At 36.9% G+C, this 16,276-nt stretch overlaps 1 protein-coding gene across 2 annotated transcripts in view; it reads right to left on the bottom strand.

Moving 5' to 3' along the window:
- DEPDC1B (DEP domain containing 1B) overlaps positions 1-16,276 on the bottom strand; it is a 252,342-nt gene that overhangs the window by 173,438 nt on the left and 62,628 nt on the right. For both annotated transcript variants that reach the window (XM_082457291.1, XM_082457292.1), the window contains exon 7: positions 10,347-10,487. In XM_082457291.1, coding sequence (XP_082313417.1) covers positions 10,347-10,487 — 141 coding nt within the window. The remainder of the gene's footprint in view (positions 1-10,346; positions 10,488-16,276) is intronic.

Raw genomic sequence — 16,276 nt, 5'->3', positions numbered from 1 at the left:
CCTATAACTCCCCTGGTATTAGGAACACAGATGCTACAGACAGCAGGGGAAATTGGGTCATAAGGATACTTAGCTGTGCTCCAGTTTATCGCATCATCGTACATACCAAATAAAACCAGAAAAACAGATTAAAAGTAAAATACAAGCTATGTTTGCATAAAGTAGAGATCTGCATGCTATTAATCTTGACGGGAGAAAATTGTTCTATTACTTGTAAAAGTACGTGAATTTCACAAAATATTTTAGAACTTGAATAGAAGATCTTCCACTACAGCAGAAAAGAATTTTAGAAGTTTGATAGTGGTTTTGGAGCTATTTTTCCTTCTTTCAAAATTAAAACTAAGGATAGCAGCTAATATTTATAATGATAAACCTAATTTATAATGATTATGAAAATTGCTAGCATTTATTAAGCATTTCATTATGTATCTAATAGTATTCTAAACACTAACAGTATCTCACTGAATCTTTACAACAATCCCTATGAGATAGATACTATTATAATTTCCATTTACAGATAAAGAAAAGTGAGGCTTAAAGAGATTATATCATTTGCCCAAATCACATAGCTGGTCAGTGGTAGAAGGGGATTTGAGTCCACACAGTCTAGGCCATGCACACTCTAAATAGCATGCTGAATTACCAAGAGGCCAATTACTTCCTAAGGATAAATTCATAGAAGTAGAAATGTTGGTTCAAAGAGTATGCACAAATATTCAATAAGCAGATAGGCAAATAAAATGTCATTCTGCATTCTTCAACTTGAGGCAAGGATTAGAGAGTAAAAAGAACAGAGAATTTCTCAAATTTGAAACTAGCTCCTTTACACCAACAAGGGCACACAAAACCATTTTCTTGAGAATTCAAAATGAAAGCCAGGTTTCAAAATGAAAACTACTGCCAGTTTCTCTCCCACAAAGTAAAAATACAATGTAGTTTATCCCTGAAGAAACTCTCTAATTACTTTAAAATGTTAATTTCACAACAATTAGCGATGAAAAACTGAATATAACTCTATAGCATATGAGCCATAGGTAAAAGGTATTTTTATCTAAATTAAAGGACAAATCATGTGATTTTTAATTATTCATAAAGGATAAATCGTGTAATGTAAGCATCTTTCACAATTACCTATTGTTACTAGCAATATTTGAATAATAGAAGACTTTCTGAAAAACCTTCACATTCATTAAATCCTCACAATCATCTTACTATGTAGGAAGGTAGAGACGAAGTTTAGAGTACTCTTTTTTTTTCAAAAATTTTTTACAGCTAAAATTAAGAAACATTTTTTATCACAATAATATATATACAAATACATAGGGATTTAAAACAAAAAAGTTTATAAAAATACCTACTCTTATTATATACAATGCACTCTGATATTTTGTACACTATTCTATGGGTTTGTTTGTTTTTTAATGCTGTTCTACTACATAGAATTCACATCCAACATGTAGTTTCTGAAACAATGGCTTAGGGACTACTAAGTTTGAACCAAGGCTCTCGCATAACAAACATCCAGGAATACACAGGCAGAAGTCAAACAGATATTCTAGTCTTGAGTTTAGGAGATAGATCTGAGATGAAGATAAGAATTGAAAAGTCTCAGCATAGGGGTGATCCATGAAGTGGTATGATGTCATCAAAGAGAAGATCTGATATATCTGTAATACCTAAGTCCCTCTTGGCATCCTGTTCCAAGGATGTTGTTATTTTTCAAACTGTTCAAATGTCAGAGCAGGACTCGTTTTTAGTTCTTTCTGCCTCTGAATCTTGGAGTGCTATATATTGCTTTCCTCAGTTAAATTACACGTAGGAATACTTAAATTCTCAAAAAACAGTTTAATTTGAGCTCTCCATTTCTATTTCCTAACTCTTTCTCATTGCTAACCATTACCTAATCTTTTTCTTCCCCTTCATTAAAAGCTTACTGACAAAAGCACACTACAGGATTCAGTAAAAAAAAAAAAAAAAAAAAATGACTGCAAGAGAATTTAGCTTTCAAATATCCATGACAGTCTACAGTTGAACTCAAGACATGTTCAACAAGTACTTGCAGATTCCTCACTGATTTTAAAGAGCTTCTTAGTTTTGTTTAAGGTTCTGTTTTAAGAACTTCTGAAGGACATTAGCATTCTATCCTTATTTTATAACAAAAGAGTTTCAGTGTTTTAACTTTTATTCTTTGGATTCATTTCATTTTGCTAAACAAAAGCTAAAAGAGTAACTTTTTCATCTTCCACCATTTCTACAATCTCAACATCATCACAAAGATACTGAATCCTCCTTCTCTTAAGAAAATGACAAGGGCCTTCTGTAGCCTCAGAAGTAACTTGTTTCTTGCATTTCAGAATGATATAATAGTGCTTATCCTAATTATAGATTGTAAAGATCTATCACAAATAGTTTTACACAAAAAAATCTTCCTATCTTTTGAGAGAAGAAATGGCTAGATAGCAACATATGATCATCCTAGCTCAACTTACACATTGTTCCAATTTTTTGTAGTTTTCAAAATGAAACAAAACAAAATAGATACTTAGTAGGAATTATTACCCATCACTTTAAGTTTCATGTTTTCATATCTATGAGTATGACAGGCATTACTGCCATTTATCAATGTGAAAACAGGCCCAGAAAGGCAGAGTGATTTATCAGAATGGGTAAAACTAGGTCAACAAACCACCAAGTTACCTGAGCTTGGTGATGTTTCCACTGGTGAAAAAAGAACATAATAGTGAAAAGATAATAAACTATCCACGAAATTACTTAAGCAATTCATCCATGAGACTTTTTTCAATCAGAGAAACATTTCATTATTTAGCTGAATTAAGGAAGGATAAGTGAATAAATAATTAAATTTCAAAGAAACCCAACTGTTCCTTATGAAAGTAATAAAATCAAAATCAAAGGGAATTTGTAATGTTCTGTGTTTTAGAAGTTAGGTGACACTTTGGCCATAATGACCATGTGACAGGTTCAGAATTCTTCAGTGCTTTATGTGACACTTACTTTTGGCACCCTCCTTCCCGTTCTCCAAAGGTGACATTAGATTTCTATTTTCAAATCACTGGAAACACAAATTTTCATTTTTGCAAAGTAGACCTGATCATTCCACTAACATATACAATGTTAACAATAAGCTATTCCTTATGGGAGCTTCAAAACAGAAGTGAAATTTGAAGACTTTTGAGAAGGCTTGGAGTTCCCAGAAAGTCAATGGACTACGTCTGTTCAGACAGAGGATAAGAGACTCGAGAAGTGTTCATTGTAGTTTTCAAACAACCAAAGAAATAAAAAAATATGCTATGCCACAGTTTCATTTTCACTGAGAAAAGGTATAAAAAGGAAACGGTTTATACTAAGCGGAAAGAATTCAAACTATATGTCAATTAGCAAGAACTCCCTGCCTACAGAGAGACACAGTAAGGTTTAAGGAATGACTAATTCTTCCTGGGATTCAACCTATGTATCTAGTTTGCACAGACCTAGGTATGATACGCTTTCCCACAGATTCTAACAGGATTGCTATATTAGATAATCTTTGTTATTCATATAAACAAACTATGGTCCTCCATAACCTAGAAGACTTTCTTCTTTCACTATGTAAAGTTCTAAAAACTATGGTTTTCAATGCAGGGTGTCTGAAATATATTCACTTGAGAAGGACTGATCAGGGAAGGTTAATATATGTCACCATCTATACACATTAGTCTATTCTTGCTGACACCTAAGAATAATAAATTCTCCATTCTATCCATCCTTTTCTACCTCAAAGCCTCTGCTGAAAGTATTTTAGCTGATGGCTGACTCTAACATCAATTTGGAAACAACCAGCTTTAATTCCTAGATGAGATCAAAATGAACAATTGGGGGTAGAATAGACCAGTGACATCACAAATGTAACCGATGCAAATTGGAACTCATACATTTTTAAACACCTTCCATTTGATTTCCTAGAAGCCAGTGCTCAAATGAGAATTTCTTCAGTCAGCTTCCACTAAGCTTCCAACTGACTCTACCCAGAAAGGCTCTCATTCAGATTCCACAGAGAAATCAAAAGCTTTACAGACAAGCAAAAGCTAAGAGAATTCAGCAGCACTAGACCAGCTTTAAAACAAATGCTAAAGGAACTTCTCTAAGTGGAAAAGAAAAGGCCACAACTAGAAACAAGAAAATAACAAACGGAAAAGCTCACTGGTAAAGGCAAACATACAGTAAAGGTTGGAAATCATCTGCACACAAATATGATATCAAAACCAGCAACTGTGAGAAGAAGAGAACACAAATGCAGGATATTGGAAATGCACTTGAAATTAAAAGACCAGCAACTTAAAACAATCTTGTTTATATATAGACTGCTGTATCAAAACCTCATGGTAACGATAAACCGAAAATCTACAATAGATACACATGAGAAAGAAAAAGGAATCCAAACACAACACTAAAGTTAGTTATCAAATCACAAGAGAATAAAAGAGGAAGGGATGAAAAAACACCTACAAAAACAAATCCAAAACAATTAACAAAATGGCAGTAAGAACATGCATATAAATAATTACCTTAAATGTAAATGGATTAAATGCTCCAACCAAAAGACATAGACTGGCTGAATGGATATAAAAACAAGACCCGTATATATCATGTCTACAGGAGAACCACTTCAGATCTAGAGACATACAGACTGAAAGTGAGGGGATGGAAAAAGGTATTCCATGCAAATGAAAATCAAAAGAAAGCTGGAGTAGCAATGCTCATATCAGACTGTTATAACAGACAAAGAAGGACACTACATAATGATCAAGGAATCAATCCAAGAAGAAGGTATAACAATTGTAAATACATATGCACCCAACATAGGAGCACCTCAATATCTAAGGCAAATACTAACCGTGGTAAAAGGAGAAATCAACAGTAACACAATAATAGTGGGGGACTTTAACATCAAACTTTCATCAATGGACCATCCAGATGGTCCATCCATTTCTATCAGATCATCCAGATAGAAAATCAATAAGGAAACACAGGCCTTAAATGACACATTAGACCAGATGGACTTAATTGATATTTATAAAGCATTCCATCCAAAAGCAGCAGAATACACATTCTTCTCAAGTGCACATGGAACATTCTCCAGGATTGATCACATGCTGGGCCACAAAGCAAGCCTCAGTAAATCTAAGAAAACTGAAATCATATCAAGCAACTTTTCCAACCACAACACTACGAGATTAGAAATCAACCACAAAAAAAAAAAAAGGTGAAAAACGCAAACACATGGAGGCTAAACAATATGGTACTAAACAACCAATGCATCACTGAAGAAATCAAAAGGGGAAACCAAAAAATACCTAGAGACATATAAAATGAACACACGAAAATCCAAAACCTATGGGATACAGCAAAAGCAGTTCTAAGGGGGAAGTTCATAGCAATACAATCTTACATCAGGAAACAAGAAAAATCACAAATAAACAACCTAACCTTGCACCTAAAGCAACTAGAGAAAGAACAAACAAAACCCACAGTTAGTAGAAGGAAAGAAATAATAAAGATCAGAGCAGAAATAAATGAAATACAAATGAAGAAAATAGAAAAGATCAATGAAACTAAAAGCTGGTTCTTTGTAAAGATAAACAAAATTAACAAACCTTTAGCCAGACAGATTAAGAAAAAGAGGGAGAAGGCTCAAATCAATAAAATGAGAAATGAAAACCGAGAAGTTACAATGGACACCACAGAAATACAAAGGATCATAAGAGACTACTACAAGCAACTATATGCCAATAAAAAGGACAACCAAGAAGAAATAGACAAATTCTTAGAAAGGTACAATCTCCCAAGAGTGAGCCAGGAAGAAACAGAAAATATGAACAGACCTATCACAAGTACTGAAACTGAAACTGTGATAAAAAAAAACTCTCAACAGAAGGACAGGAATAAAGATGCAGACATAGAGAATGGACTTGAGGACACAGGGAGGGGGAAGGGTAAGCTGGGACAAAGAGACAGAGTGGCATGGACATAATATACACTACCAAATGTAAAACAGATAGCTAGTGGGAAGCAGTCGCATAGCACAGAGAGGTCAGCTCGGTGCTTTGTGTCCACCTAGAAGGGTGGGATAGGGAGGGTGGGAGAGAGACGGAAGAGGGAGGAGATATGGGGATGTATGTATATGTATAGCTGATTCACTTTGTTATACAGTAGAAACTAACACACCATTGTAAAGCAATTATACTCCAATAAAGATGTTAAAAAAAAAAAACTCACAACAAACAAAAGTCCAGGACCAGTTGGCTTCACAGGCAAATTCCATCGAACATTTAGAGAAGAGTTAACACCTACCCTTCTGAACTATTCCAAAACATTGCTGAGGAAGGAACACCCCCAAAATCATTCTATGAGGCCACCCTCACCCTGATACCAAAACCAGACAAAGATACCACACAAAAAGAAAATCACAGGCCAATATCATTGATGAACATAGATGCAAAAATCCTCAGCAAAATACTAGCAAACCAAATCCAACACTGCATTACAATGATCATACACTATGATCAAGTAGGATTTATCCCAGGGATGTAAAGATTTTTCAATATCCACAAATCAATCAGTGTTATACACCACATCAACAAATTGAAGAATAAAAACCATATGATCATCTCAATAGATGCAGAAAAAGCTTTTGACAAAATTCAACACCCATTTATCATAAAAACTCTCCAGAAAGTGGACACAGAGGGAACCTACCTCAACATAATAAAGGCCATATATGACAAACCCACAGCAAACATCATTCTCAATGGTGAAAAACTGAAAGCATTTCCTCTAAGATCAGGAACGAGACAAGGATGTCCACTCTCACCACTATTATTCAAGATAGTTTTAGAAGTCCTAGCCATGGCAATCAGAGAAGAAAAAGAAATAAAAGGAATACAAATCGGAAAAGAAGAAGTAAAACTGTCACTGTTTGCAGATGACATGATACTATACATAGAAAATCCTAAAAATGCCACCAGAAAACTACTAGAGCTAATCAATGAATTGGGTAAAGTTGCAGGATACAAAATTAATGCACAGAAATCTGCTGCATTTCTATACACTAACTACGAATGATCAGAAAGAGAAATTAAAGAAACAATCCCATTTACCATCGCATCAAAAAGATGAAAATACCCAGGAATAAACCTACCTAAGGAGACAAAAGACCTGTACTCTGGAAACTGTTAAGACACTGATGAAAGAAATCGAAGATGACACAAACAGATGGAAAGATATACCATGTTCCTGGATTGGAAGAACCAATACTGTCAAAATGACTATACTACCCAAGGTAATCTACAGATTCAGTGCAATCCCTATCTAATTACAAGTGGCATTTTTCACAGAACTAGAACAAAAACTTTCACAATTTGTATGGAAACACAAAAGACCCCCAATAGCCAAAGCAATCTTGAGAATGGAAAATGGAGCTGGAGGAATCAGGCTCCCTGACTTCAAACTATACTACAAAGCTACAGTCATCAAGAGAGTATGGTATTGACAGAAAAACAGAAATATAGATCAATGAAACAGGATAGAAAGCCAAGAAATAAACCCACGTACCTATGGTTAATTAATCTATGACAAAGGAGGCAAGACTATACACTGGAGAAAAGACAGTCTCTTCAATAAGTGGTACTGGGAAAACTGGACAGCTACATGTAAAAAAATGAAATTAGAACATTCTTTAACACCAAACACAAAAATAAACTTAAAATGAATTAAATACCTAAATGTAAGGCCAGATACTATTAAACTCTTAGAGGAAAACATAGGCAGAACACTCTTTGACATAAATCACAGAAAGATCTTTTTTGATCCATCTCCTAGAGTAATGGAAATAAAAACAAAAACAAATGGGACCTAATTAAACTTAAAAGCTTTTGCACAGCAAAGGAAACCATAAACAAGATGAAAAGACAACCACAGAATGACAGAAAATATTTGCAAATGATACAACCAACAAGCAATTAATCTCCAAAATTTACAAACAGCTCATGTGGCTCAATATTAAAAAAAAAAAAAAAAACACACAATCAAAAAATGGGCAGAAGACCTAAATAGACATTTCTCCAAAGAAGATACAGGTGGCCAAGAGGCATGCGAACAGATAATCAACATCACTAATTATTAGAGAAATGCAAATCAAAACTACAATGAGATATCACCTCACACCAGTCAGAATGGCCATCATCAAAAAATCTACAAACAATAAATGCTGGAGAGGGTGTGGAGAAAAGGGAACCCTCCTACACTGTTGGTGGGAATGTAAATTGATACAGTCACTGTGGAGAACAGTATGGAGATTCCTTAAGAAAGTAAAAATAGACCTACCTCACGATTCAACAATTCCACTCCTGGGCATATATCCAGAACAAAACATAGATCAAAAGGATACATGCACCCCAATGTTCCTGCAGCGCTGTTTACAATAGCCAAGACATGGAAGCAACCTAAATGTCCACCAACGGATGAATGGATAAAGAAGTGGTACATATGTACAAAAGAATATTACTCAGCCATCAAAATAAGTGAAATAATGTCATTTGCAGCAACATGGATGGACCTGGAGATTATCATACTAAGTGAAGTAAGTCAGACAGAGAAAGACAAATAACATATGATATCACTTATATGTGGAATCTAAAAACATTGATACAAATGAACTTATTACAAAACAGAAACAGACTCACAGACTTAGAGAATGAACTTATGGTTACCAGAGGGGAAGGTTGGGAGGGAGGGATAGATAGGGAGTTTGGGATTGACATGTACACACTGCTATATTTAAAATAGATAACCAACAAGGATCTACTGTATGGCACAGGGAACTCTGCTCAGTACTCTGTAATAACCTAAATGGGAAAAAGAATAGATACATGTATAACTGAATCACTTTGCTGTTCACCTGAAACTAACACAACATTGTTAATCAACTATACTCCAATAAAAAATTAAAATTTTTTAAAAATTGGAATTCTTTTTTTTTAAGTTCCAAGTTCTTTTGTTTCTAAATTCTACCGTAAAACATTATGAAAATGGAAAATGAGAAGAAAATCTAAGAAGTGGTTTTTAATCCTGTCTTTAGAATTTGTCTTTTACCAGTCTCATAATGGCATTAAGTGGCTATAATGAGAATCTACTCAATTAGTCTTTATGCATCTTAAATAACAGCAAGTAGTCATCATTAAGCATGATATTCACAAGGACATAAGCCCCCAATTCTCCTTGGTGGAAAACAAAATACCAAGAAGACCCAGTGGTCTCAAAACACAGTACTAGGTCTAATCCCTTCATTTGTTCTCAATATTGGTCTCTCTGAGAACAAACTCACTCTTATGTACATGATTTATAATTGTTCCATTTTGCTTCTTATTATCAGAAATCCTATGAAATCTTAAAATTGAAGTATTGTGCTAAGAGATCAGGTACATTATTCACATATTGCTGATACTTTATTTTGTTAGGATACTATGGCTGCATCCCTACTTTCCGACAAGAAAATAAGATAGTAGAAAGGGAAGAGACGGGGAAGGAGGAATGGGAAGGTGAAGACTGCTAAGCCCACAACACTCAAAACCAAGAGGATGCTAATTCCTACAAATTTACATAACAGAGTATGATACTCACACAGTGATTTGGTCACTAAAGCAAACTTTTGGACAAGAAAACAGTAATATTTATTGAACAATCACAACATCAACAGAAAAATCTGATTTCCAAGAAGAAAGGAACAATATCAGAAAAACCTATACCAATAATATTGATTTCTTTTTCCTTTTTACCATGTTTCTTTGACAGTGTAAATTCTGAAATATAAATCTACGTGAGAAGTAGCAACAAGTTTTAGAGAACAGTAGTTACTATATTTTACATGTCACAGATAACAAATAGTCCTACAAAAACCTGTTACTTCTATAAAAAGAAATAAGATTTCTATATGAAAATATCTCTCTCACACTTGACTATTCATGAAGTCATATCCAGAGTAGTAGATTTACTCATGAAGAGTAAATGTCAAATTTACATTCTTCTCTACCAATAAAGTCATACTTTTTTGTACAGAAATGACATAGAACATATTACTCCTCCCTAAGAAATAAAAACTACTGGTCCTTGTTTAGGTTTTATAACAGAGCTTAACTATTTTCTTTTCCTCCTTTATAGAGCAGGACTCCAACTAGGCAAGCATCCCATCTGTTTTTATTTCAAAAAAGCTATGGAAGTCTCAAGATAGTGAAAAATGAAATGATTCCATATCAGTAGTGAAGATATACGCTCATTATATTCCAACTTACCTAATACACTGACAAAGGCGTCAAAAAGGTGAAATGTAAGCAAAGGCTCTTTCAAGTGACCATAGTAATCAGCTATAGTTTTAAAGACATCTTTTTCAAATCCTAAATACATAGGCTGCTTCAAATCCGAACAATTAGGCCCTGTTAAAAAAGGGAAAGAGAAAGAAAGAGAAACATTAATGGGGCAATCATCTTTAAGTATTAGTCTCTGTGCATAGGTGTGGTGTGTACAGATACTTAAGATCAGAAAAGTTTTCAAGGAGAAAACTGATACTATACATTCTGCTTATATAAATATACTTTATGTCTAAATTGAAATCTATTATAAAACAATGAGGAAAATCACTGGCTTACTTCCATTTTCAAAGAAACCGACTCTTTCTTTTATGACGTTCTGAAAGACATTTGTATTAAATGTAAACAGTGATAATTCTCTTTGAAATAGTCAATATTTCTCCTAGTCTTTTTTCGCGACACGTAATATGGGATCTTAGTTCCCCGACCAGGGATGGAACCCACGCTCCCTGCAGTGGAAGCACGCAGTCCTAACCACTGGACCACCAACGAAGTCCAGATATTTTCCTAGTCTTGACACAGTTAACCAACATAGTAATTACCTCATATATGTAATAGATAAGCTATAAAGCAATTTTTAAAGCTTTACATTATTTCATCATTCCTATATTATAAAATTCAAGAATCAGAGTTGAGAGGGAGGGGAAAGATGGCGGAAGAGTAAGACGCGGAGATCACCTTCCTTCCCACAGATAACAGTAGAAATACATCTACACATGGAACTGCTCCTACAGAACACCCACTGAACGCTGGCAGAAGACGTCAGACCTCCCAAAAGGCAAGAAACTCCCCACGTACTTGGGTAGAGCAAAAGTAAAAAGAAATAACAGAGACAAAAGAATAGGGACGGGACCTGCACCAGTGGGAGGGAGCTGTGAAGGAGGAAAGGTTTCCACACACTAGGAAGCCCCTTTGCGGGCAGAGACTGCGGGTGGCAGAGGGGGGAAGCTTCAGAGCCACGGAGGAGAGCGCAGCCACAGGCGTGCGGAGGGCAAAGCGGAGAGATTCCCGCATGGAGGATCGGTGCTGAGTAGAACTCACCAGCCCGAGAGGCTTGTCTGCTCAGCCGCCGGGGCGGGCGGGGGCTGGGAGCTGAAGCTTGGGCTTCGGTGCTAGCCGGGAGGGAGTCCGGGAAAAACCCTGCAGCTGCCGAAGAGGCAAGAGACTTTTTCTTGCCTCTTTGTTTCGCGGCGCGCAAGGAGAGGGGATTCAGAGCGCCGCCTAAACGAGCTCCAGAGACGGGCACGAGCCGTGGCTATCAGCGCGGATCCCACAGCAACAGGGGCGCAGAGGGAAAAACGGAGAGATTCCCGCACGGAGGCTCGGTGCCGAGCAGTGCTCACCAGCCCGAGAGGCTTGTCTGCTCAGCCGCCGGGGTGGGCGGGGGCTGGGAGCTGAGGCTCGGGCTTCGGTGCTAGCCGGGAGGGAGTCCGGGAAAAAGTCTGCAGCTGCCGAAGAGGCAAGAGACTTTTTCTTGCCTCTTTGTTTCGCGGCGCGCAAGGAGAGGGGATTCAGAGTGCCGCCTAAACGAACTCCAGAGACGGACATGAGCCGCGGCTATCAGCGCGGACCCCAGAGACGGGCAGGAAACGCTAAGGCTGCTGCTGCCGCCACCAAGAAGCCTGTGTGCGAGCACAGGTCACTCTCCACACCGCCCCTCCCGGGAGCCTGTGCAGCTTGCCACTGCCAGGGTCCCGTGATCCAGGGACAACTTCGCCGGGAGAACGCACGGCACGCCTCAGGCTGCTGCAACATCACGCCGGCCTCTGCTGCCACAGGCTCGTCCCGCATCCGTGCCCCTCCCTCCCCCCCGGCCTGAGTGAGCCAGAGTCCCCGAAGCAGCTGCTCCTTTAACGCCGTCCTGTCTGGGTGGGGAACAGACGCCCTCAGGCGACCTACATGCAGAGGCGGGTCCAAATCCAAAGCTGAACCCCGGGAGCTGTGCGAACAAAGAAGAGAAAGGGAAATCTCTCCCCGCAGCCTCAGAAGCAGCGGATTAAAGCTCCACAATCAACTTGATGTACCTGCATCTGTGGAATACCTGAATAGACAACGAATCATCCCAAATTCAAGAGGTGGACTTTGGGAGCAGGATATATTAATTTTTCCCCTTTTCCTTTTTTTGTGAGTGTATATGTGTATGCTTCTTGGTGAGATTTTGTCTGTATAGCTTTGCTTTCACCATTAGTCCTAGGGTTAGGTCTGTCCGTGTTTTTTTTTTTTTTTTTTTACTTAAAAAAATTTTTTTTCTAATAAATGTTTTATTAATAATTTTTTCCTTATTTTCTAAATTTAGAAATTAAAAAAAATTTTAATAAGTTTTTTCATATTTTTTATTTTAAAAAATTAAAATTTTTTTTCTTAATAAATTTTTTTCTTAATAATTTTTTTCTTATTTTTTACTATAAAAAATTAATAAATCTATTTTTAAAAATTAAAAAAAATTTATTTCTGAATACATTTATTCTTAATAATTTTTCTTCTTATTTTTTATTATAATAGTTATTTTATTTTATTTTATCCTCTTTCTTTCTTTCTTTCTATTTTTTTCTCCCTTTTATTCTGAGCCGTGTGGACGAAAGGCTCTTGGTGCTCCAGCCAGGCATCAGGGCCGTACCTCTGAGGTGGGAGAGCCAACTTCAGGACACTGGTCCACAAGAGACCTCCCAGCTCCATGTAATACCAAACGGCAACAATCTATCAGAGATCTCCATCTCAACATCAAGACCCAGCATCACTCAATGACCAGCAAGGTACAGTGCTGGACACCCTATGCCAAACAACTAGCAAGACAGGAACACAGCCCCATCCATTAGCAGAGAGGCTGCCTAAAATCATAATAAGGCCACAGACACCCCAAAATACACCACCAGACATGGACCTGCACACCAGAAAGACAAGATCCAGCCTCATCCACCAGAACACAGGCACCAGTCCCCTCCACCAGGTAGTCTACACAACCCACTGAACCAACCTTAGCCACAGGGGACAGATACCAAAAAACAACAGGAACTACGAACTTGCAACCTGCGAAAAGGAGACCCCAAACACAGTAAGATAAGCAAAATGAGAAGACAGAAAAACACACAGCAGATGAAGGAGCAAGGTAAAAACACACCAGACCTAACAAATGAAGAGGAAATAGGCAGTCTACCTGAAAAAGAATTCAGAGTAATGATAGTAAAGATGATCCAAAATCGTGGAAATAGAATAGACAAAATACAAGAAACATTTAACAGGAACTAGAAGAACTAAAGAGCACACAAACAACGATGAACAACACAATAAATGAAATTAAACATTCTCTAGAAGGAATCAATAGCAGAATAACTGAGGCAGAAGAACGGATAAGTGACCTGGAAGATAAAATAGTGGAAATAACTACTGCAGAGCAGAATAAAGAAAAAAGAATGAAAAGAACTGAGGACAGTCTCAGATACCTCTGGGACAACATTAAACGCACCAACATTCGAATTATAGGGATCCCAGAAGAAGAAGAGAAAAAGAAAGGGATTGAGAAAATATTTGAAGAGATTATAGTTGAAAACTTCCCTAATACGGGAAAGAAAATAGTTAATCAAGTCCAGGAAGCACAGAGAGTCCAAGGAGACTCCTAGGATAAATCCAAGGAGAAACACGCCAAGACACATATTAATCAAACTATCAAAAATTAAATATAAAGAAAACATATTAAAAGCAGCAAGGGAAAAACAACAAATAACACACAAGGGAATCCCCATAAGGTTAACAGCTGATCTTTCAGCAGAAACTCTGCAAGCCAGAAGGGAGTAGCAGGATATACTTAAAGTGATGAAGGAGAAAAACCTACAACCAAGATTACTCTACCCAGCAAGGATCTCATTTAGATTTGATGGAGAAATTAAAACCTTTACAGACAAGCAAAAGCTGAGAGAGTTCAGCACCACCAAACCAGCTTTATAACAAACGCTAAAGGAACTTCTCTAGGCAAGAAACACAAGATAATGAAAACACCTACAATAACAAACCCAAAACATTTAAGAAAATGGGAATATGAACATACATATCAATAATTACCTTAAATGTAAATGAATTAAATGCTCCCACCAAAAGACACAGACTGGCTGAATGGATACAAAAACAAGACCCATATATATGCTGTCTACAAGAGACCCATTTCAGACCTAGGGACACATACAGACTGAAATATTGCAGAGGGAGGAACACTCCCCTACTCATTCTACGAGGCCACCATCACCCTGATACCAAAACCAGACAAAGATGTCACAAAGAAAGAAAACTACAGGCCAATATCACTGATGAACGCAGATGCAAAAATCCTCAACAAAATACTAGCAAACAGAATCCAACAGCACATTAAAAGGCTCATACACCATGATCAAGTGGGGTTTATTCCAGGAATGCAAGGATTCTTCAATATACGCAAATCAATCAACGTGATACACCATATTAACAAATTGAAGGAGAAAAACCATATGATCATCTCAATAGATGCAGAGAAAGCTTTTGACAAAATTCAACACCCATTTATGATAAAAACCCTGCAGAAAATAGGCATAGAGGGAACTTTCCTCAACATAATAAAGGCCATATATGACAAACCCACAGCCAACATCGTCCTCAATGGTGAAAAACTGAAACCATTTCCACTAAGATCAGGAACAAGACAAGGTTGCCCACTCTCACCACTATTATTCAACATAGTTTTGGAAGTGTTAGCCACAGCAATCAGAGAAGAAAAAGAAATACAAGGAATCCAAATAGGAAAAGAAGAAGTAAAGCTGTCACTGTTTGCAGATGACATGATACTATACATAGAGAATCCTAAAGATGCCACCAGAAAACTACTAGAGCTAATCAATGAATTTGGTAAAGTAGCAGGATACAAAATTAACGCACAGAAATCTCTTGCATTCCTATACACTAATGATGAAAAATCTGAAAGTGAAATTAAGAAAACACTCCCATTTACCACTGCAACAAAAAGAATAAAATATCTAGGAATAAACCTACCTAAGGAGACAAAAGACCTGTATGCAGAAAATTATAAGACACTGATGAAAGAAATTAAGATGATACAAATAGATGGAGAGATATACCATGTTCTTGGATTGGAAGAATCAACATTGTGAAAATGACTCTACTACCCAAAGCAATCTACAGATTCAATGCAATCCCTATCAAACTACCACTGGCATTTTTCACAGAACTAGAACAAAAAATTTCACAATTTGTATGGAAACACAAAAGACCCCGAATAGCCAAAGCAATCTTGAGAACGAAAAATGGAGCTGGAGAAATCAGGCTCCCTTACTTCAGACTATACTACAAAGCTACAGTAATCAAGATAGTATGGTACTGGCACAAAAACAGAAACATAGAACAATGGAACAGGATAGAAAGCCCAGAGATAAACCCACACACATATGGTCACCTTATCTTTGATAAAGGAGGCAAGCATATACAGTGGAGAAAAGACAGTCTCTTCAATAAGTGGTGCTGGGAAAACTGGACAGCTACATGTAAAAGAATGAAATTAGAACACTCCCTAACACCATACACAAAAATAAACTCAAAATGGATTAGAAACCTATATGTAAGGCCAGACACTATAAAACTCTTAGAGGAAACCATAGGCAGAACACTCTATGACATAAATCACAGCAAGATCCTTTTTGACCCAGCTCCTAGAGAAATGGAAATAAAAACAAAAATAAACAAATGGGACCTAATGAAACTTAAAAGCTTTTGCACAGCAAAGGAAACCATAAACAAGACCAAAAGACAACCCTCAGAATGGGAGAAAATATTTGCAAATGAAGCAACTGACAAAGGATTAATCTCCAAGATTTACA

Source organism: Balaenoptera physalus, assembly GCF_965194825.1.
Source record: "Balaenoptera physalus genome assembly, chromosome: 3".
NCBI lineage: Eukaryota > Metazoa > Chordata > Mammalia > Artiodactyla > Balaenopteridae > Balaenoptera > Balaenoptera physalus.
Note: the sequence above shows the minus strand (reverse complement) of the source record. Positions and strands in the feature narration are given on the sequence as shown.